The 24,468-nt window shown below is 49.3% G+C and overlaps 2 protein-coding genes across 2 annotated transcripts in view; both read left to right on the forward strand.

The window, feature by feature from the left end:
- Nucleotides 1–23,936, forward strand: LOC128684320 (serine protease nudel). The gene is made up of 10 exons (XM_070097728.1): nucleotides 1–392; nucleotides 11,527–11,724; nucleotides 15,346–15,494; nucleotides 18,755–18,888; nucleotides 21,503–21,699; nucleotides 22,003–22,207; nucleotides 22,331–22,504; nucleotides 22,808–22,911; nucleotides 23,075–23,228; nucleotides 23,479–23,936. Exons 1-10 carry the CDS (start codon nucleotides 203–205, stop codon nucleotides 23,666–23,668), a joined length of 1,695 nt encoding a protein of 564 aa, XP_069953829.1. The 5' UTR covers nucleotides 1–202; the 3' UTR covers nucleotides 23,669–23,936.
- Nucleotides 23,825–24,468, forward strand: part of LOC128684485 (serine protease nudel) — a 15,203-nt gene continuing 14,559 nt past the window's right edge. Inside the window, exon 1 of the mRNA XM_053770685.2 lies at nucleotides 23,825–23,828. Within this exon, the coding sequence (XP_053626660.2) occupies nucleotides 23,825–23,828 (4 nt within the window). The remainder of the gene's footprint in view (nucleotides 23,829–24,468) is intronic.

Below are 24,468 nucleotides of genomic sequence, written 5' to 3' on the forward strand. Positions count from 1 at the left end.
AGCACCACACACAAGGCTGCCCCTTCACCCACACCTTAGTGTCCTCCCACCTGTCTCTCTACCCAGGAGGTATCTCACGGGACTGCTGGAAAAAAAAATACTCATTTCACGTTGTCCCAATTCTGGAGAGACGGATCCGTTGCTAGTGGGATATCTCGTTAGAAAGTGCCCCTCGTGAGGGATACTACAGGAGATTCTCGCCATGGGGTACTCCCGGTGTTTAGCTGTTCGCGAGTTCCTGGCTGTCTGTCTGCTGCTGGTAGGACATTCCGTCTGTCTTGAGGAGACAGCTACGATAGCCAGTGTTGGCGATGTCAGGCAAGTTGTTAGGACTGAATCGCCTGTGACAGATGATCCCGACAGTGAGGACTCTCACGTACCTAACTTTAATAGTAAGTGACTCGGTTTCCTAGTTTCTGTACCTCTGTAATCCTTTTGACTACCGCCGACAGGATAGGTATGGGGTGCTTATTAGAGATTTCAAACTATTAGCGTTTGAAGTTCTAATAGAATATTAAAATTAAATTGCCCATTTGGCGATCTGAAAGGTTTGTATATACAACAGCTCCCAGTTATAGCTTTTAATATAGCCATAATCCACAATTCTAGACTTCAAATGGAAATCTTTTTTTGGGCTGTAGTCAGACGAGGCTAATATTTTCTACTTCAGGGTCATACATCACTGCAATGGAAGTGTTTAGAGCTTCGTTTTAATTATAATACTTGTATTTAAATTTTTCTCCTTTTATTAGATTAGCCTTTTAACTTGTTTACCCCCAGTGTTCAACATTCTTCCTTAGCTCTGTTGCATGTTGTCTGCTTCAGTCTTTCCGGTGGTTGCCAACTTTGTTCGCGCATAGAAACGATACAAATGCAATATAAATACTGCATGTAGTATTTGTATTAAGAGTTGACTTTGGCTAGTTTGTGCACCTCGTGTTAAGGCCCCTCGAAAAGGGGGGAGAGAAAGGGGAGGGGGGGTTAAGTATATCTTTAGATATATTGCATCACTTAGTGTATTTGCCAAAATCTGGAGTAAGCTAAGCCTAACCTAAATTTGTCTTCAGTACGTTAACTAGGATACCTTGTGATGACCTCGTGTACATTATTTATGCAATACCTGTACGTAAAATGAAACTTGACTGTTTCGGTCCCACTTGCACCATTTTTTTATTTTATTTAATACTGTATTACAAGATTCAATATAAAGATACCATGAAATGGTACATGTTATGACCGAACATTCAACACTAGTACTACAACGGTCCACTGAGTGAACATACATACAAAGTTACCTTTAGACAGTCTAACACAACCTACAATCTACCTAGAAACAGTGTTACATAATCACAAAGATCTTCATAATACACTGCTAACACTTACACTTCCAACACTCCCACAACCCCCACCCGCCCCTCTACAAGTTGAAACCCTGGCCACTCTCACCTGGTGAAACACAATAACAATATGTAACATTAAAAAAGTCACCATTGCCAATCTCGCGTGGTTAAACACATTATCAGTGTTAAGATAAGATAAGATTTCGTTCGGATTTTTAACCCCGGAGGGTTAGCCACCCAGGATAACCCAAGAAAGTCAGTGCGTCATCGAGGACTGTCTAACTTATTTCCATTGGGGTCCTTAATCTTGTCCCCCCAGGATGCGACCCACACCAGTCGATTAACACCCAGGTACCTATTTGCTGCTAGGTGAACAGGACAATAGGTGTAAGGAAACGTGTCAGAATTTCCACCCGCCGGGAATCGAACCCGGGCCCTCCGTGTGTGAAGCGGGAGCTTTAGCCACCAGACCACCGGGCCATCCTAGCCACTCTCGTGTGGTTAAACATATCAGTATTGAAAATTAAAAGTTATCATGGCCACTCGTGTGGTTAAACACATTATCAATAATTTTTTTTCCGGCAATGAAATGTACCTGGGATTAATGCAACTCAAATTGTAGGTAACACCGAATTCCTGGTGTTAACCAATTACCAACTTTTTTTTATATATTTTATTTAAAACTGTATTACAAGATGCAATATAAAGATACCATGAAATGGTACATGTTATGACCGAACATTCAACACTAGTACTACCACGGTCCACTGAGTGAACGTACTTACAATGTTACCTTAAGATAGCCTAACACATCCTACAATCTACCTAGAAACAGTGTTACATACTCACAAGATCTTCATAATACACTGATGCTAACAGTGACTTCCAACACTCCCACAACCCCCACCCGCCCCTCTACAAGTTGAAACCCTGGCCACTCTCATGTGGTTAAACACAATATCAGTATTAAAAATTAAAAAAAGTTAACCTCATAGCCACTCGCATGTGGTTAAACATATCAATATTTTTTTTTATAGCAATGAAATGTACCTGGGATAAATGTAGCTCAAACTGTAGTTGACACTGAATTCCTGGTGTTAACCAATTACCAACTTTTATACCCACTAAGCACTAATTTACTACCACGAAACTGTGCATTGTCACAGCACCTCACAAACAAAAGTTTTACAGCGATCAAGTTTAACTTGGGTGCAAAATAAAACCATACTGCGCTAAACCCGAGATCCCAAGATTTAGTTATCATGGTTTAAAGATTATCCTGTACTCGGGGAACATAACTATAGGTTGTCTAGTTTATTATGCATCTCCTTCCCTCTCACCATTCATAGCCCTCCCACCATTCACACAACAAAGTAGCCTTAACCGACATACCCTCATACATCCCCAGGTAGGAGACCAACCCCTTTGCCCGCCCCCTGGGTTCACGAGAAGGCCACCCACAGTGAGATTCCGGTAACCCTCCGAGAAGCTAGTTACCCACCGCCCCTCAGACTTGCTTATTCCTACACATCGTTCTATAAAACCTCACTGCTAACGCTTTTATTCTCAACTCTCCCCGAACCTCCCTCATCCCCCAAGATGCATGTAAATAATCCGTCATGACATACATTAAAGCCCTACCTACATCACCTGACACCCCAGTTACATCCAACAATAAAGCCCTTAGGAACGCCCATCCCCCCCCCCCCCCGAAAGACTGATAATGCGCACCATCCATAATCTCACCCCCTCCAAAGAGGGACAAAAAAATACAGCATGAAAAGCTGTTCCGGTGTCCCCACAGTGCAAGCATGAGGCCTCTCTTACAAGACCCATTTTACATAACATATCCTATCCTTAGAGGCCAAAATTCCCATTAGAAAACGATATACTAACTCCCGTACCCCCTCAGGTATTCTAAGCAAGCCAAACTCCCTCCAAATGCTCTTCCAGTCATATGTCTGATATACAGCAAGCCCCTGTAAGACACTCTTACCCACCACAGCACCCACCATCCTTTTGACCTTTAATTTGGACACCTGTCCTACATTCAATGAAACCCTCAACATGTCTTCACAATACCTCAAATCCCTTCCACACCATCTTCGTGCATCCTCCATTACCCTACCCACCCTGACTCCCCGGTCCTCCCCAGTCTGAATATACCTTTGTTTAATATATAAAGCCATTACCCCCACGTCTCGTATCCATCATTACCACGTCCTTGCGCAACCATGCCCTCCCGAACCCCCACACATACCTTAGAACCCTCCTCTGGATTTCCGCAATATCCTGTACTCTTAAAGGGAACACCCCCGCCACCCCCCCACACCTTACTGTAAGCCAGAGAGTTAACCACCAAAACTGTTGTAATGTTACGTCCCTAGCCCTTAAGCCTCCAAGCCTACCCAAAACCTTGCCTGTAACTAATTCTGAATTTACCTTCCTACATTCTTGCACCTCTGTCCACTACTGACCATCCCAACCCCTCCCCCAAGGTCCCACCAATCCAATCCCCCACCTCTAATAGTCTCGACTTCATTAAATTAACTCTCATACCCTTAGCATCCCCAAATATCTGAATGACTCGACCAACCTTCCTTAGATCTTCCTCATGCATTACAAGAACTGTAGTATCATCCACGTACCCAACAATACCCCCCACTCCACCCCTAATCGTCCCCTGTCCATTCATCACCTCATCCACTAGCCTATAAAACTGATTCTGCACGCAGGCAAATAGTAACTGAGAGAGTGGACAACCCTGCCTCAAACCTCTCTCCATCAGTACCGGGTCCCCCAACTTACCATTAACCTGTACCCGAACAACCGCTCCCTCGTGGAAGGTTTGCACCCATCTCGCCACCCTCCCCCCCATACCCAACTTCTCCAAACAAACTCTTAAGAAATCCCTGTTCACACAATCATACGCATTAGCCCAATCTAAACCGAGTATTCCCCCTCCGGTGCAGCTCTCGATAAATTCCCTTGTGACTATGCCCATCCCTCGTACTTCTTCCTGGGATGCCATACTGGCCCCCCATGTATCACTGATCCTAGAACCTTCAGTCTATTGCCCAGAATTTTAGCATAAATTTTATAATCGGGGCACATTAAGGATATCGCTCTATAATCACTCGGTACTTTCCCTTCCTTCTTTTTCGGCACTAACACAACGATCCCGGTTTTCTGTGTTTTTTCCCATCCTCCCAATGCTCCACATATAATTCAAGACTTCCACTAAACCATGCCTAATACTCCCAATTAACTCTATAAAAAAAAATCATTCGGTATTCCATCTATGCCCGGCGTCTTACCCTGACTCATCCCGTAAACCGCCGCCTCCACCTCCTCACTAATACTACCCTCCAGCATTTCCTGTTCCTGTTGTCCTAATACAATATTACTCTGCATATCCCCAAATACCTCCTCATTGGCATCTGTTCCTCCTCCATTTCTCCCTAAACCAATAATCTGCATAAACACTAATGCTGTCCGTATCGGTAAGGCCTTGACCCTCCACATAACCTCCCCCCCCAGCAGTGACCACTAGATGCGCTATGGTAGTCACCATTTGCCTTTCCCTAAATTTTCTCAGAACGTAACCTGATGGTTGATCACCCTTTAACACCTCTAACCCCGCTCTAACTCTAATTGCGTTAAACCTTTCATTATGTAACTCTGCAATCAGACACCTTAAACCATCCACATCATCCCCTCTCATACCTTCCCTACCCCCCCCGGTCATAAAATGCATTCAGTTGTCCCTCCAGGTAGTTTTGCAAACCATACCACCACCGTGCCTGTTCCCTGCCACGTGCCCTGAAAACCCCTGCGATTCCTATCTTAGCCCTCGCCTCCCACCAGTCAAGCAAATCCATCTCACCATCCCAGAAATGTCCACCATTCCTCGAAGGAAGAGCCAACATCCCCCTCCTGCAGAAGCCTCGCATTAAATTTCCAATACCCAGCATATATGCATACTATACCATCCACCTGCAGATCAGCTATCACTGCCCTGTGATCCGAAAAACTGACATCAAAAGCCTTCGCCCTCTCCACACCTATCCCCTGCATCACATATATCCTATCTAACCTCGCCTTATAATTCCCATGAATGAATGTGTGCTCCACCCCATACTCCCCCCTCCCCACCACATCTACAACTCATACATCCCTTAACACATCCCTTAGAGCACCCAAGACATCCTGCCCCCCCCCTCGGTGAGACATCCCCATACCTAATCACAGTTCCAATCACCCCCAAGTACAGTTATGGAAGGTAAACCCCACAAATAATACATCAAAACATCACGAACAAAATCAACTTTCACTCTAACATTGTTGCACGCCGGCATATAAACTCCAATGAAACGTACTCTCCCCACCCCCCAGTGCCCATCTACCCTTACGACCCTCCCCCTCCCCCTCCTTCCAACCCATGACATGCAATGGGCTGGTCTCCTTTACAGCCACTGCCACCCCTCCTTTTAATTGCAAAGCATTACTGACAAATAGGTTATAACCCTGCAAACACAATTCACACCCTAACCTATGGTTATGCTCCTGCAAAAAAACATACATCTACATCAAACCTTCGTAAAAACCATTCTAACCAAACCCTTTCTACCTCAGTTTAAGACCATTTACATTTATTGTGACACTTGAACTTCCCAGAAAAGGCGGCTTACCCCTATGCCGCTGTGGCTTACTCAATTCACCTTTCATGGTACCCATACCATTTTTATAATTTTTCCTAACCTGTCCACCAACCCCTCCTTGCCCTCCCCCACCGAGCTTCCCCGGTACACCCCCTCCCCTGCTTTGCTTTTTCCCCCACATCTACCCATGACTTCTTCCCAGGTCTCTGCCCAGGTGTTAAAACCTCATCGACGTCCAAGGCATCCGCAGTCAGTTTGCGTGAGCTCTCACACGCATCTACCTCATGCGAGTCCTCCTGATGGACTTCCACCACCACTTCCTTGTCCTGTCATTCTGCGAACCCTCCACCTGTCCCTGCTGCTCATCCATCAGCTGCACCTCGCTTAACTTCTTCGGTCCGTTCTCCCCGGCCTCCGGCTCGTCCAAGAACTCCTGCAGCACTGCTTCCAACATCCTCTCCTGGGTAGACTCTTCCATGTCCACCCTTCCCTCAGGCGATGGGGGGGGGGGCTCTCCCGTTACCTCCAGGAGGGTAACACACGTCCCCATCACCTCTTCCACCTTGTCCACCTCACTCCAGAGATTAGTCTTCTGACCATCCGCAATCCCCAACTCCACATCCACGTTGCACAGTTGCTGATCCACCATCCACGATAACGCCATCCTAGGGGCTTGCCTTCGAGGACACTGCGCCGCCATGTGCTCGTAAGAATCTCATAATTGGCAAGTTTTCCTCTGCCCCGCATAGTGGACAAATACCTGGGTCCTATAGCCTGTCAGCGTAACATACGAGGGTATTGGCCGCCTCAATGACATCTTCAGGGTGCAGGACCCCTCGGGCAGCCCTTCAAACGGCCCGTCCCTCCACACCCCCATACTAGCCGTATGAACAGTTCCATAATTGCTGAAGGCTTCCTGAATGCCATACGACATTGCCTCAAAGGGCACATTACGCACCTTTACCCACATGTAATATTTCGAAACATCATGTAGACACACCTCTACTGTTGAATTCACACTCGTCCTCCTTTCCTGAAATTCATCCACAATCCTGGTGTAAAAGCCGGCTCTTGTAAACTTCACAAAAACCCTTGTCATTCCATTAAGGGCTACACCGTACAATTCATCGTTCGGTATCCCGTAGATGTCCCTAATTATGGCCAATAACAGTACATGCATTGTCGCACTGCTTAATGTTCCTCGAACTAATTCAATACAGAGTATTCACTCTCCGGCTGATACGATCCACCATGTTGGTGCCTAAGTCAAGCAGTCACCACCAGGTGGCGTGTAGGGAGACTCAAGAAGCGTCCTCTTCCCAGTGGTCGAGAGACGAATGACGTAAAATGAAACTTGACTGTTTCGGTCCCACTTGCACCATTAAATGGTCCAAGTGGGTCGCTTGTTAGTCCAGCCAAGGTATTGATTTTACCTTTATTCATAAATCTTTACTCACTGATGACCTAGGCTTTCACTGTGCAAGGAAATAATTGGTAGAGGGGGCAGAACGTGGGCATTACCGTATGTTTAATGTCATATAGCAGAGTTCAGTCAGGCTGTCACAGGTGAAGTACCATAAAACGTACTAAACTAAAGCATGAAATTATGAAATTGCGCTGAATTAGTTTGCAAAGACTGCTCAGGTTGACCCAGTGGTATGTTTGGAAAGTGAATCTTGACAGGGTAGTATTGTCTGAAAGTTGAGTTGGGCAGCATCACACATCCTGGTGAAAAGTAATAAGTCATCTTGTGATGCATTGGTGTAGCCTCAGACCAGAGCAATGTGGAGGATACCTCCAACACTTGTAGGGTGTATAAAGGGGGATAACTCCAGCACCAAACTCTAGAATACAGCAGAGTATAGGAATACAGAATAAAAAGAATATTTTAATACCTACAAGTGATTAAAATGTATACTGTGCATATAAGCTAAATTATAAATTGAAGTGTTTACACAATGAGGTGCAGTGTACACCTTGCTTAAATGTTTTGCTGGTACTTTGTGCTTGTTAATGTTGTGTACGATTATCCATAGCCTGTATGAAGTTGGTGCGTTGTCCCATTAGTTGCTTGTGTACCCTGCTTCCTCCTACAGGGTGTACGTTAGTTGTGTATAGGGTGTACATTATCTTGGTGTGGAGATATTCCATGACGTTTAAGTATAAGCATAAGGAACCCTTAACATAGCCACTTGTATATATAATATTTGACATTTTAAGACAGATTTAAGTAGTTACAAAGTAGATGATAAACTTTGGCGATAATATCATTATAGAACCTAGGATAGTTAGAAATAGGTCAAAATACAGTATAGTAGCCATTACAAAATTCGAATAGTCAGTTGGAAGACTAGGTAGATCAGTTGCTACTGAGTCCATTGAGGGAGGTGGTCGTCACGTCAGTACAACCAGAACACCGGCAGTAACAACCTTGAGAGGCTTCATGAAGTATAGGACACTTGTCCCTATCAGGCAGAGCCGCAGGGAGACTAGATCTGCGGATCCTAGCAACAGACGGTCGTTATTTTGGTGAGAAGTAGGTAGTAAATCTGTGGGCGAGAGCAACTGGACCCCGAGGTGTCCCGCCCCCCCTGACCCCGGTGTGGTCCCGCCCCCCCCTGACCCCGGTGTGGTCCCGCCCCCCCCTGACCCCGGTGTGGTCCCGCCCCCCCCTGACCCCGGTGTGGTCCCGCCCCCCCTGACCCCGGTGTGGTCCCGCCCCCCCTGACCCCGGCGTGGTCCCGCCCCCCCTGACCCCGCTGTGGTCCCGCCCCCCCCCCCTGACCCCGGTGTGGTCCCGCCCCCCCCCCTGACCCCGGTGTGGTCCCGCCCCCCCCTGACCCCGGTGTGGTCCCGCCCCCCCTGACCCCGGTGTGGTCCCGCCCCCCCCCTGACCCCGGTGTGGTCCCCCCCCCTGACCCCGGTGTGGTCCTGCCCCCCCTGACCCCGGTGTGGTCCTGCCCCCCCTGACCCCGGTGTGGTCCCGCCCCCCCCCTGACCCCGGTGTGGTCCCGCCCCCCCCTGACCCCGGTGTGGTCCCGCCCCCCCCCTGACCCCGGTGTGGTCCCGCGCCCCCCCCTGACCCCGGTGTGGTCCCGCGCCCCCCCCCTGACCCCGGTGTGGTCCCGCCCCCCCCCTGACCCCGGTGTGGTCCCGCCCCCCCCTGACCCCGGTGTGGTCCCGCCCCCCTTGACCCCGGTGTGGTCCCGCCCCCCCTGACCCCGGTGTGGTCCCGCCCCCCCTGACCCCGGTGTGGTCCCGCCCCCCCTGACCCCGGTGTGGTCCCGCCCCCCCCCCCTGACCCCGGTGTGGTCCCGCCCCCCCCCTGACCCCGGTGTGGTCCCGCCCCCCCCTGACCCCGGTGTGGTCCCGCCCCCCCCTGACCCCGGTGTGGTCCCGCCCCCCCTGACCCCGGTGTGGTCCCGCCCCCCCTGACCCCGGTGTGGTCCCGCCCCCCCTGACCCCGGTGTGGTCCCGCCCCCCCTGACCCCGGTGTGGTCCCGCCCCCCCTGACCCCGGTGTGGTCCCGCCCCCCCTGACCCCGGTGTGGTCCCGCCCCCCCTGACCCCGGTGTGGTCCCGCCCCCCCTGACCCCGGTGTGGTCCCGCCCCCCCTGACCCCGGTGTGGTCCCGCCCCCCCTGACCCCGGTGTGGTCCCGCCCCCCCTGACCCCGGTGTGGTCCCGCCCCCCCTGACCCCGGTGTGGTCCCGCCCCCCCTGACCCCGGTGTGGTCCCGCCCCCCCTGACCCCGGTGTGGTCCCGCCCCCCCTGACCCCGGTGTGGTCCCGCCCCCCCTGACCCCGGTGTGGTCCCGCCCCCCCTGACCCCGGTGTGGTCCCGCCCCCCCTGACCCCGGTGTGGTCCCGCCCCCCCCTGACCCCGGTGTGGTCCCGCCCCCCCCTGACCCCGGTGTGGTCCCGCCCCCCCCCTGACCCCGGTGTGGTCCCGCCCCCCCCTGACCCCGGTGTGGTCCCGCCCCCCCCCTGACCCCGGTGTGGTCCCGCCCCCCCCTGACCCCGGTGTGGTCCCGCCCCCCCTGACCCCGGTGTGGTCCCGCCCCCCCCTGACCCCGGTGTGGTCCCGCCCCCCCCTGACCCCGGTGTGGTCCCGCCCCCCCCCTGACCCCGGTGTGGTCCCGCCCCCCCCTGACCCCGGTGTGGTCCCGCCCCCCCCTGACCCCGGTGTGGTCCCGCCCCCCCCTGACCCCGGTGTGGTCCCGCCCCCCCCTGACCCCGGTGTGGTCCCGCCCCCCCCTGACCCCGGTGTGGTCCCGCCCCCCCCTGACCCCGGTGTGGTCCCGCCCCCCCCTGACCCCGGTGTGGTCCCGCCCCCCCCTGACCCCGGTGTGGTCCCGCCCCCCCCTGACCCCGGTGTGGTCCCGCCCCCCCCTGACCCCGGTGTGGTCCCGCCCCCCCCTGACCCCGGTGTGGTCCCGCCCCCCCCTGACCCCGGTGTGGTCCCGCCCCCCCCCTGACCCCGGTGTGGTCCCGCCCCCCCCCTGACCCCGGTGTGGTCCCGTCCCCCCCCCCCTGACCCCGGTGTGGTCCCGCCCCCCCCCCCCCTGACCCCGGTGTGGTCCCGCCCCCCCCCTGACCCCGGTGTGGTCCCGCCCCCCCCCCCCTGACCCCGGTGTGGTCCCGGCCCCCCCCCCCGACCCCGGTGTGGTCCCGGCCCCCCCCCCCGACCCCGGTGTGGTCCCGGCCCCCCCCCCCGACCCCGGTGTGGTCCCGGCCCCCCCCCTGACCCCGGTGTGGTCCCGGCCCCCCCCCCTGACCCCGGTGTGGTCCCGGCCCCCCCCTGACCCCGGTGTGGTCCCGGCCCCCCCCTGACCCCGGTGTGGTCCCGGCCCCCCCCTGACCCCGGTGTGGTCCCGGCCCCCCCTGACCCCGGTGTGGTCCCGGTCCCCCCCCCCCCTGACCCCGGTGTGGTCCCGGCCCCCCCCCTGACCCCGGTGTGGTCCCCCCCCCTGACCCCGGTGTGGTCCCCCCCCTGACCCCGGTGTGGTCCCCCCCCTGACCCCGGTGTGGTCCCGGCCCCCCCTTGACTCCGGGGTGGTCCCGCCCCCCCCCTTGACCCCGGGGTGGTCCCGCGCCCCCCCGTGTCCCCGGGGTGGTCCCGCCCCTCTTGACCCCGGGGTGGTCCCGCCCCCCTTGACCCCGGGGTGGTCCCGCCCCCCTTGACCCCGGGGTGGTCCCGCCCCCCTTGACCCCGGGGTGGTCCCGCCCCCCTTGACCCCGAGGTGTCCCCCCGTCAGGGGACATCTTACTCCTAGCTACCAAGTAAACTGTTTTGCATGTTATCACACCAACTGGAAGTTACTCACAAGAGCCACATGTAAGCCTTGGAGAAACAACCTGGGGTGTCGGCAGTTCTTGCTAATTTTGAATCTTACAAATGGGCAGTACGTAGAGAAATGTCCAAACTTCGTATGATTGGTATTTAAAGTTTAGTAATGCTCGTAGCTTCTGGTTTTGACAGGAGGGGAGAGTCCTCTGCTCTAACTCACCACTGTTATTATGCACAGGATGTGAGGGAGACTACATATTGAGATGTAAAGATCGTCGTTGGTGTTACACGAAGAAGCAGAAGTGTGATGGCTTAGTTGACTGTCCTGATGCTACTGACGAGAGGAAGTGCGAGTGTCGCTCACGTCTGGGAGAAGACAGGCGCTGTGATGGCATCATTGACTGTCCTGACTTCTCTGACGAGCTGGGATGCTATGGTGGGTTGATGTGCCATGGTATGTAGCAGTGGGTGGGTGTATGTCACTGGGTGTGTAGCAGTGGGTGGGTGTATGTCACGGTGTGTAGCAGTGGGTGGGTGTATGTCACTGGGTGTGTAGCAGTGGGTGGGTGTATGTCACTGGGTGTGTAGCAGTGGGTGGGTGTATGTCACGGTGTGTAGCAGTGGGTGGGTGTATGTCACTGGGTGTGTAGCAGTGGGTGGGTGTATGTCACTGGGTGTGTAGCAGTGGGTGGGTGTCACTGGGTGTGTAGCAGTGGGTGGGTGTATGTCACTGGGTGGGTGTATGTCACTGGGTGGGTGTATGTCACTAGGTGTGTAGCAGTGGGTGGGTGTATGTCACTGGGTGTGTAGCGGTGGGTGTGTCACTGGGTGTGTAGCAGTGGGTGGGTGTATGTCACTGGGTGGGTGTATGTCACTGGGTGTGTAGCAGTGGGTGGGTGTATGTCACGGTGTGTAGCAGTGGGTGGGTGTATGTCACTGGGTGTGTAGCAGTGGGTGGGTGTATGTCACTGGGTGTGTAGCGGTGGGTGTGTCACTGGGTGTGTAGCAGTGGGTGGGTGTATGTCACTGGGTGTGTAGCAGTGGGTGGGTGTATGTCACTGGGTGTGTAGCAGTGGGTGGGTGTCACTGGGTGTGTAGCAGTGGGTGGGTGTATGTCACTGGGTGGGTGTATGTCACTGTGTGGGTGTATGTCACTGTGTGGGTGTATGTCACTAGGTGTGTAGCAGTGGGTGGGTGTATGTCACTGGGTGTGTAGCGGTGGGTGTGTCACTGGGTGTGTAGCAGTGGGTGGGTGTATGTCACTGGGTGGGTGTATGTCACTGGGTGTGTAGCAGTGGGTGGGTGTATGTCACTGGGTGTGTAGCAGTGGGTGGGTGTATGTCACTGGGTGTGTAGCAGTGGGTGGGTGTATGTCACTGGGTGTGTAGCAGTGGGTGGGTGTATGTCACTGGGTGTGTAGCAGTGGGTGGGTGTATGTCACTGGGTGTGTAGCAGTGGGTGGGTGTATGTCACTGGGTGTGTAGCAGTGGGTGGGTGTATGTCACTGGGTGTGTAGCAGTGGGTGGGTGTATGTCACTGGGTGTGTAGCAGTGGGTGGGTGTATGTCACTGGGTGTGTAGCAGTGGGTGGGTGCATGTCACTGGGTGGGTAGCAGTGGGTGGGTGCATGTCAGTCCGTGGGTAGCAGTGGGTGGGTGCATGTATGTCAGTGGGTGGGTAGCAGTGGGTGGGTGCTTGTATGTCAGTGGGTGGGTAGCAGTGGGTGGGTGCATGTATGTCAGTGGGTGGGTAGCAGTGGGTGGGTGCATGTATGTCAGTGGGTGGGTAGCAGTGGGTGGGTGCATGTATGTCAGTGGGTGGGTAGCAGTGGGTGGGTGCATGTATGTCAGTGGGTGGGTAGCAGTGGGTGGGTGCATGTATGTCAGTGGGTGGGTAGCAGTGGGTGGGTGCATGTATGTCAGTGGGTGGGTAGCAGTGGGTGGGTGCATGTATGTCACTGGGTGGGTAGCAGTGGGTGGGTGCATGTATGTCACTGGGTGGGTAGCAGTGGGTGGGTGCATGTATGTCACTGGGTGGGTAGCAGTGGGTGGGTGCATGTATGTCACTGGGTGGGTAGCAGTGGGTGGGTGCATGTATGTCACTGGGTGGGTAGCAGTGGGTGGGTGCATGTATGTCACTGGGTGGGTAGCAGTGGGTGGGTGCATGTATGTCACTGGGTGGGTAGCAGTGGGTGGGTGCATGTATGTCACTGGGTGGGTAGCAGTGGGTGGGTGCATGTATGTCACTGGGTGGGTAGCAGTGGGTGGGTGCATGTATGTCACTGGGTGGGTAGCAGTGGGTGGGTGCATGTATGTCACTGGGTGGGTAGCAGTGGGTGGGTGCATGTATGTCACTGGGTGGGTAGCAGTGGGTGGGTGCATGTATGTCACTGGGTGGGTAGCAGTGGGTGGGTGCATGTATGTCACTGGGTGGGTAGCAGTGGGTGGGTGCATGTATGTCACTGGGTGGGTAGCAGTGGGTGGGTGCATGTATGTCACTGGGTGGGTAGCAGGGGGTGGGTGCATGTATGTCACTGGGTGGGTAGCAGTGGGTGGGTGCATGTATGTCACTGGGTGGGTAGCAGTGGGTGGGTGCATGTATGTCACTGGGTGGGTAGCAGTGGGTGGGTGCATGTATGTCACTGGGTGGGTAGCAGTGGGTGGGTGCATGTATGTCACTGGGTGGGTAGCTGTGGGTGGGTGCATGTATGTCACTGGGTGGGTAGCAGTGGGTGGGTGCATGTATGTCACTGGGTGGGTAGCAGTGGGTGGGTGCATGTATGTCACTGGGTGGGTAGCAGTGGGTGGGTGCATGTCACTTGGTGGGTAGCAGTGGGTGGGTGCATGTCACTTGGTGGGTAGCAGTGGGTGGGTGTCATGGTTCGTGTATTACTGTGTGTGGGCGGGGTGGGCGGGGGGGGGGGTTAATGAGCCCTCGGTTAAGACACTGTCATAATGAAAACTTCAAAAGTTTTCGCCGGTGAAACTACGTAGGTCTCCAGGTGAAACTACGTAGGTCTCCAGGTGAAACTACGTAGGTCTCCAGGTGAAACTACGTAGGTCTCCAGGTGAAACTACGTAGGTCTCCAGGTGAAACTACGTAGGTCTCCAGGTGAAACTACGTAGGTCTCCAGGTGAAACTACGTAGGTCTCCAGGTGAAACTACGTAGGTCTCCAGGTGAAACTACGTAGGTCTCCAGGTGAAACTACGTAGGTCTCCAGGTGAAACTACGTAGGTCTCCAGGTGAAACTACGTAGGTCTCCAGGTGAAACTACGTAGGTCTCCAGGTGAAACTACGTAGGTCTCCAGGTGAAATGTTAAAGTTTCACTTCTGCTTATGTTCATTTTTATTCAGTTTTTGTAACCTCATTTCCAAGGCTGTGATGTTTAGCAGAGTCAGCCGGTGCCATGTTTAGCAGAGTCAGCCGGTGCCATGTTTAGCAGTCAGCCGGTGCCATTGTGAGGAGGAACTTGATAGGCTGGGAGACTGTTAATTCCCATTACATTAATGGTATAAAATTTTGAAAAATGCACGTGTATGTAACATTAAGCTGCCCAGTGTTGCCTGTGTTATTCATGGAATCTTTAGGTTATAGATGAATTAAAGCCCCCCTTTAGAACTTTCACTATTTTTACATTAACTTTATGTTGACTCTAATTTTGTAAAGTTAGTTCAGATGGTACCTGGCTACTTGATTCAACTCTTTAATGGACTTTTGCTGTCTAGAATAATTTAGGCCAAAAATATTAAAACTACTACGCTTTTACCTAAAAATTTCTTCTTAACATTAAACTCTCACCCTTACGGGTTTATAGTTTGGTTATGATAAATTGTCACTTATAATCAAAGATCTGAAAGTAAATTAGCACCCATTCAACCCTCGTAAGCAGCTTTTTTCCTGGTCATGCTTCATGGTTAGGCGAAATTAGTGGTGAAACCAGTTTCCTGACCCGGGTCTTATAGGATGACCCCACAGCTGGAGCTTTTGGTCATCTGACAGAGGCCTTCTACTGGCTTACCTCTCCAACACTAAATTTTTTTTATAATTGAAACCCAGGATGCATGGCTGGCCAGCTGTGGTGCAAGATGAGAGAGGAAGCGCACTGTGTGAAGAAATCTCAAATGTGTGACGGCCATATTAACTGTGATGGTGGTGAGGACGAAGTGTTCTGCAGCAGACTCTCCCTACAGCAGGTAGACCACACGGTGAGGACGACTGTTGTACATGTCGTGGTAGAATTTTGATTATACCAAGCACTTAGTAACCTAACAGTAGCATCGCTCTAGCAGTCTCTACTGCTGCTCTCACCTGCTTCAGTGTAGAGTAGATTACTGCATTCTGGTAACTTACAACTGGATGTTAGTATGCCTGTTAGCGGTCATAACTTACAACTGGATGTTAGTATGCCTGTTAGCTGTGCAAAGAAAGGTATAAAATACCGACAATATGAAAGTTAAGACACATGTGCAACATCTGGATATCTTTATTGTAGTAGACGTTTCGCCATCCAGTGGCTTTATCAATACAGATTCTAGGACATATTATGTCCTAGAATCTGTATTGATAAAGCCACTGGATGGCGAAACGTCTACTACAATAAAGATATCCAGATGTTGCACATGTGTCTTAACTTTCATGCCTGTTAGCGGTCATAACTTACAACTGGATGTTAGTATGCCTGTTAGCGGTCATAACTTACAACTGGATGTTAGTATGCCTGTTAGCGGTCATAACTTACAACTGGATGTTAGTATGCCTGTTAGGGGTCATAACTTACAACTGGATGTTAGTATGCCTGTTAGCGGCCATAACTTTTTAATGATTTTGTTTATAACCGTGTTCGTATCTTTTTTTAAGGTGCGTATTGTATATATTGCTGTAAGTGACCCACAGTGACCTGTTTGACTATTTCAAAGGTGGTGTCTGTGCCTACCTAGCACTATCTAACTTTATTATTTTTTAAATACACTACCTAACAGAATACTCCATTCTACTGAATGTACAACAATGCATACAACCATATGACCTGTCTTTGTAATACTCACTTGTGCTTTATAGTAATCTGTTTACATTAAAGTTTTATCAATGATGTCATCATTGCTTAGTTCATCTTAAGTTAATTTTAAGCCAGCCCGTAATGCTATGCATAGTATAAGTGGCTTTGGCATGCTGCTCTTATCTGTATTTTTTGTACCTCTGTATGTGTGCTCAAATTTTTAAATAAATAAATAAATAAATAAATAAATAAATAAATATTAAAATTAGGATTTTCCATACAGTGCTGGAGTGACTGATACACAACACTGTGCCACAGTAACCATCACACTGTACCAGTCACTGTGCCACAGTAACCATCACACTGTACCAGTCACTGTGCCACAGTAACCATCACACTGTACCAGTCACTGTACCACAGTAACCATCACACTGTACCAGTCACTGTACCACAGTAACCATCACACTGTACCAGTCACTGTACCACAGTAACCATCACACTGTACCAGTCACTGTACCACAGTAACCATCACACTGTACCAGTCACTGTACCACAGTAACCATCACACTGTACCAGTCACTGTGCCACAGTAACCATCACACTGTACCAGTCACTGTGCCACAGTAACCATCACACTGTACCAGTCACTGTGCCACAGTAACCATCACACTGTACCAGTCACTGTGCCACAGTAACCATCACACTGTACCAGTCACTGTGCCACAGTAACCATCACACTGTACCAGTCACTGTGCCACAGTAACCATCACACTGTACCAGTCACTGTGCCACAGTAACCATCACACTGTACCAGTCACTGTGCCACAGTAACCATCACACTGTACCAGTCACTGTGCCACAGTAACCATCACACTGTACCAGTCACTGTGCCACAGTAACCATCACACTGTACCAGTCACTGTGCCACAGTAACCATCACACTGTACCAGTCACTGTGCCACAGTAACCATCACACTGTACCAGTCACTGTGCCACAGTAACCATCACACTGTACCAGTCACTGTGCCACAGTAACCATCACACTGTACCAGTCACTGTGCCACAGTAACCATCACACTGTACCAGTCACTGTGCCACAGTAACCATCACACTGTACCAGTCACTGTGCCACAGTAACCATCACACTGTACCAGTCACTGTGCCACAGTAACCATCACACTGTACCAGTCACTGTGCCACAGTAACCATCACACTGTACCAGTCACTGTGCCACAGTAACCATCACACTGTACCAGTCACTGTGCCACAGTAACCATCACACTGTACCAGTCACTGTGCCACAGTAACCATCACACTGTACCAGTCACTGTGCCACAGTAACCATCACACTGTACCAGTCACTGTGCCACAGTAACCATCACACTGTACCAGTCACTGTGCCACAGTAACCATCACACTGTACCAGTCACTGTGCCACAGTAACCATCACACTGTACCAGTCACTGTGCCACAGTAACCATCACACTGTACCAGTCACTGTGCCACAGTAACCATCACACTGTACCAGTCACTGTGCCACAGTAACCATCACACTGTACCAGTCACTGTGCCACAGTAACCATCACACTGTACCAGTCACTGTGCCACAGTAACCATCACACTGTACCAGTCACTGTGCCACAGTAACCATCACACTGTACCAGTCACTGTGCCACAGTAACCATCACACTGTACCAGTCACTGTGCCACAGTAACCATCACACTGTACCAGTCACTGTGCCACAGTAACCATCACACTGTACCAGTCACTGTGCCACAGTAACCATCACACTGTACCAGTCACTGTGCCACAGTAACCATCACACTGTACCAGTCACTGTGCCACAGTAACCATCACACTGTACCAGTCACTGTGCCACAGTAACCATCACACTGTACCAGTCACTGTGCCACAGTAACCATCACACTGTACCAGTCACTGTGCCACAGTAACCATCACACTGTACCAGTCACTGTGCCACAGTAACCATCACACTGTACCAGTCACTGTGCCACAGTAACCATCACACTGTACCAGTCACTGTGCCACAGTAACCATCACACTGTACCAGTCACTGTGCCACAGTAACCATCACACTGTACCAGTCACTGTGCCACAGTAACCATCACACTGTACCAGTCACTGTGCCACAGTAACCATCACACTGTACCAGTCACTGTGCCACAGTAACCATCACACTGTGCCTCTTCTGATAGTCTTCAGATATTCAGTACTAATATTTACCTGCCTTGTAACTTTATACAGCACTGTACTAGCAGTCTCGCGTGCATTGAGGTAGAAGAGGCAGAGTTTATAGGATACGGGGATACTTTTATCACATCGTGAAGCCAACGAACATTTCTAAGATTATTTAGACTTGGCAGTGCCCCACAAGCTTTATTACATAAATACCAACAAGTGACCTTTAAAATGCCTGTGGTGTTATAATTTAATGTTATGTACTGCAGATGATCCCGAGCATGCGTAAGGAAGGTTATTTGCAGGTGAAGAGGAACGGAGAATGGCTTCCCTTCTGTGGTCACCTTAAACAGAAATTTAAAAAAATCATTGTTGATCTCTGTGACGAGGTTGTCGGTGAGAGGTAAGTTGTAGTTACTAGTGAGGTTTATAGTGCATTCACACGACACGGTAAAAATATATTGAAATTGTTGTTCCTGATCAGCAGGGCTGTGCTTCTTAGGTCGGTTTACGTGCGGCCAGCAGTAACCCTGATCCACCACGAGGCCTGGTCTCAGACCGGGCCGCGGGGGCGTTGACCCCCGAAACCCCCTCCCGGTATACTCCAGGTGGTTAACAAGAACTTGAATGTATTCCTGCTCATTCTTTCGTTCATATAATTGTTGTGCATAAATTAAGTGGTCTTCAAATTCTTAATGTAGTTAATGTAAATGTTTTTAAAATCAGGGGCTGTTGTGACATTCTAATTCCCAGAAAATCCTTCTATGAAGACCCGGGAGGGGGGAGTAATCTCTAGCATGTTAGGAGCGTCAGTAAGACAATGGTAGTAATAGTAGAAATAGTTTCAGACCAATGTCACTAGAATGTTCCTGACGACCTGAACCACCCTGTCTGTCCATTTAGACTAAATACGCAATAAGCCAGTGAAAAAAGGCTAATGTCTTTACGTTATTCTAGACAAAATTGTTAATGGTAGCCTGGAGGCCTGTCTGTGGAAGATTTTTTTTTTTTAGATTTTGCCACCGAAGTGGCTAGTTTATTGTGCACCCCATATCCATCCTGTGGACGGTAGCGCGAGAGCATATGGATACACAAAAGGCCTAGGAACTAGGCCCCAAAGGGTTAACAGGAATACATATGGATTTATATCTACATATCTATAGTTCACTTATCTGTTACAAGCAAATTTAGGAAATTTTCTTAGTATATCTGGTATCTTATTTTCATTAATAAGATATCTTGACATGTCACATAGGTTATTATACTGTCTCTCTGTATTCCTCAATAAGTGGACAATTAAGCACAGTGTTCAAGAGAGTGACTATATGCCTGATCACATAATTTACATTTAGTTTGATCATCATCTGTGTGTCTCCCAAACTGCCAGAAGTACTTGTAACCAAGCCTAAGCCTGGCCACTACAACATCAGTCAGTCTGTTCACATTGCAAGTTGCTCCATTAACATACTTATCTACGTTCATGTTATCATAGTGGGTTATAGATCTACTCAGGCTTCTAACTGCATTCCTATAACAATCATTTTCATTATTTACTTCTCTCCTAATATTATTCCTAATGCTAGACAGTTATACCAAAGTTATATTCTACATTCTCCTTCTCGATACTCTTCTTGGCTAACATATCAACTTTATCATGAAGGAGTAATCCAATGTGTGATGGGATCCATAGCAATTGTACATTAATTCCTTTGTCCCTAATTTTTGAGTATCTATACCTGGCTTCCCCAATGAGCATGTTGTTGGAGTCATTATATGAGCCAAGAGCCTTCAATAATGACATAGAATCAGTAATGATGATAGTCAAGCTCAGTGTCATAGGTTAGCTTTAGCGCCATTAGGATTGCAAACAATTCAGTTTGCAGTGTAGACGCCCAGTTGTTAATTCTTATGCCTAACTCAACAAATTTATTATCGTTCTTAACTAGGGAGGTGGCAACAAGAGCAGATGCAGCCCTGCCAGAAGACTCCTGTTTAGATCCATCAGTGTATATAACTTGTGATAACTTGTTACTACCAGCTAGGTGAGAAATTTCTTCTTGAGCAGTTGCTCTAACAAGAGATTTAAGGAAGGGATTACTAGCAATGAGCTTCTTGGGAGGGACTTGTAGGTATGTGATATTAAATGAACACATCATCCATGGAGGGGTGAAATGCTCTTGTTGCCTACAGTGATACAGTTCATGCAGGTTATAAAACTTAATGCAATTGCACGTTTTCACAATCCATTTAGATCTGTGTGTATTTACCTCTAGACACTTGGTAAGATTCACTGTGACAGTGTCTGGTTCGTTTCTCAACATTCTAATACCGAGTACAGTGTTAATTTCAACAATCCTATCACTGATACTAGAAATACCAAGCTCCTTCCTCATGTTAAGAACTTTTGTAGATCTGGGACAGCCAAGAATAATCCTGAGAGCTTCATTTTGCATTAACTCCAAGGGTTAATGTCTGTGGAATGTTAAGGTAAATCTGTATAAAACCTCTTAACTTAAAATCCAATTTTGCTGCAGTAAATAATGTGAAGTTAATGTATTGCTTGAATGAAAAAAAAAATCATTAATGCGACTTAACTGGGTGAGGTTGGACGCGTATTGCAGGTCAGTGTACAACGTCCAGATTAAGTACAAACATCTTACTAACCGTATTGCATGTTGAGTGATATAATGCAAATCTCGTTAAGACCGAATGAGTGGTTACAGCAGGTTGCAAGACTTCTCATGGCTTTCCTCAGTTTCTGCGGACTGCTTTCTCTATATACCCCAGCTTGTTTATGCAAAAGAACAACCAATCCATCTTTACTAAATATGTATGGATTAATAAAAACTAACCAGGTAATCCAACCAGACCCATTATTAGCTCCATACGTTGTTTCCTATAAATTTAATTTAACTAAGCTTTTTCGAATTTTGAAGTAAAGCCCATGTGCATTTTAACCTAGGTGAAATTTTTTTTGACCCTTCTGATATTGACTGCTTCCTGCTTTCTCTTATCAGAGAGGCTGAAGACTCCTATAGACTGACTGCTCTCAGTCCCGGCATAGTACCTGAAGAAATAATCTGGACACACTGGGATGACTCGGCGGAGATGATCTACGTATCCAAGGGCTGCTCCTCTAAGCTTGGAGTGTACGCTACCTGTAGCAACCCAGTGTGTGCTAGCGACTTTCCTAACAGGCAACGCAGGCAGGCAGGTAGGTGGTGCGCTAGTGCCGAGATATGCACACTTGAGGCTGTTTGGAAGTGGCAATAAGATGTACGCATTTTGAAAACTATCCACCACTGTTATATGGAACAGAGATAGAAAATGACTACCTTTGGGGTCTAACCAGAGATCCATTATGTATGTAATCCTGTCTTTTGTGCCGTTTTGCACCTGCAAGTCGCTTGAGGGTGCACAGTAAACCAGGCTTCATAAAGTAAAAAGAAAAAGCAACGTAAACAGAAGATTTCAGATGCTAGGGCCCCTTTGGATTAAGTTGTTCTGCCCCGGACAGGTGATAAAAATCGAGGGATGAGCGTTAGAGAGGCCGTCCACCGCGTCCGCCGGGACCACGGTCAAATGAGAATTGTCGGTGGAGAAGAGTCTTTGGAGGACGTGTGGACGTTCTTGGCTAGCCTGGTGAGGAATGGCCAGCATGGATGTGGTGGTACAATCCTCAGCTCGGAATGGATACTCACGGCTGCACATTGCTGTATGGGGTGGGTAGCAGGTTGCAGTTGTTGCAAGAGATTTAAGTGCATAATTCAAGACAGGTCTTGCCAATTAGTGAGGATGTTTTGTCAGTCTACAGTCTTGCGCCCTCGAATAATTATTCATTACAGGTGGTTGAGCAAGCTGACAGACGTACAGGTAGGGATGCTGCGCGTAAATTCCTTTTCACCATTCGAACAGACATCAGTTTCTTCTCAAGTCTTCGTCCATGAAGACTACGACTCTAAACACGTCAGGAACGACGTGGCCCTCATAAAGCTGGGAACACCTTTGCAGCTTAACAGGTAAACAGAGTACGGGTGATCTTTATTAAAGATAGGGGGAGGGGCAAGAGGCTGTCTAGAGAAATCCTTGTCCATATTGACTTCACACTAGCAGAGAAGCCTTTCGACTAAGTTTTAAAGCTAAGACTTTAGCTTTCTTTGCCAAAACAAAAATGAAGCATAGCTTTTCAGTTTAGCACTGCCCTGAGTGTGAGAGCACCTTTGTCCAAGATAACTTCGTAACTTAGGAAAATGAGCTCGATTGCAACATTGATAGTGACATTTATTCGCTGTACCCACCTCTGTTTTCCCATGTTGACACAGGTGGGTACGTCCAGTGTGTTTGGACACCCAGTCAGAGTTCAGTGCCGGAGACTTGTGTTATGTAGCTGGCTGGGGTAACCTGGCAGAGAACACTACAGAGACGCGTGAGTGACACTTTGGCACTTGTAAAAAGCGACACTTTGACTTTAATATTTACAAAATTGTCCACTATCTCACATAACCTCTCATCGCTGTTGACCTTCTTGCCCTGTAGATACAAAGTCCCAGCACTACTACTATAATCTTCTTTCCCCTACCTTATATCAGCCGACCACCTACAGCAAGTTGCTATACCTATCATGCCAACTTGTAAACGCCACTTCAACACCATCAAGGACGAAGAGGTTATCTGTGCCGGCTTCAAGGATGGCAAGAGAGATTCCTGCCAGGGAGACTCTGGTGGTCCACTCTTTTGCAAAGGGTAAACATGCTTTCTGGCAACTTTGAACTTTTCTTCGTGGCCCCATTTCTGAAATTCCTCTGCACAACCAGTTTTTGGAAAGTCTGGTTCATTAATCCTAAAGCGATAATTTGGTCATGGTAAGATGACCAACACTAGTCCATATCTAAGCCTAGTTTGCGTATATATTTTCCCCTTGCCTTCCTTTCTCGCTGCAGTCTACTAGGTGTTTGGCCTTCCCTGATAAGTAACAATTAACCCCCGTCCACAGGTCGTCTGGGTGGAGACAGGTGGGTGTGGTATCCTTCGGTGTGGGGTGTGCCAGGTCAGACAGTCCTGGTGTTTACACAAGAGTTGTCCACTACCTTCCATGGATACGGGCCAAGATAGGTGCGTTTTCTGCACCAAATGCCACTCATACCTGTGGCATCAACGTTACTCTGGCGTTTGAGCAAGACTGATCCACTAAACTTGTTTACACGCCTTACGGCTTAATACAGGATCTATAGGGTGTTTGAATAATAAATTCAAGTATACACTTTAAAATTTATTAAACGTCAAGGATAGGTTGATTTTTCAGTAGTTGTAACTACAGCAAATTTAATATACTAATAACCATGAGTAAGTTGCCGTAAATGTCTGTTCAAATGATTGTTGGACCACTTGTTCACTTACCTTAATAAATTAGTCTAAATTGTCTTCTCAAATTAGACATGTTAAATCTGAAAAGCCTTTGTAACCTAATTCTTTACCCCCCCCATCCCCCCCCAAAAAAAAAAAAAAATCTTGGTCTGTTTAAGACCCCTCGGTATCTGGTTTAATTCCTAGTGTTCAACAGATAAATTTGTTTAGTTAGTTTATTTGCTCATTGTTTGTGCTTTTAAGATTTTCTCATCGTATTCGCACATTTTTAATCTTTTTTCCTGCGCTAACATTACATGAAGGAGGGAAACACTGAATATTTTTATTACATAGTTTAAGAAAGATTGTGACTTAATTATAAGGATTGTTCACTGAAACAGATGTACCAATGTTAGTTTTAAAATACACAATACTGTGTGCTTTTCTCCCCCACAAGATGCAGACTTGAAGAAACTGCATACAAGTGTTGGGTAAAGACTGCAACAGTCACGCCTACACATTAGTCTACTGAGAACAGCTTAGTGAGGTGAAGGGTCAGATCAGGTGGTTTTTAAGACTGTTAAGACTTCAAAAAGCTGTTACAGGCTAAGACTCGTAAATTCGATTACTCAAGAGGGAC

Source organism: Cherax quadricarinatus, chromosome 4 (genome assembly GCF_038502225.1).
Source record: "Cherax quadricarinatus isolate ZL_2023a chromosome 4, ASM3850222v1, whole genome shotgun sequence".
Taxonomy (NCBI): domain Eukaryota; kingdom Metazoa; phylum Arthropoda; class Malacostraca; order Decapoda; family Parastacidae; genus Cherax; species Cherax quadricarinatus.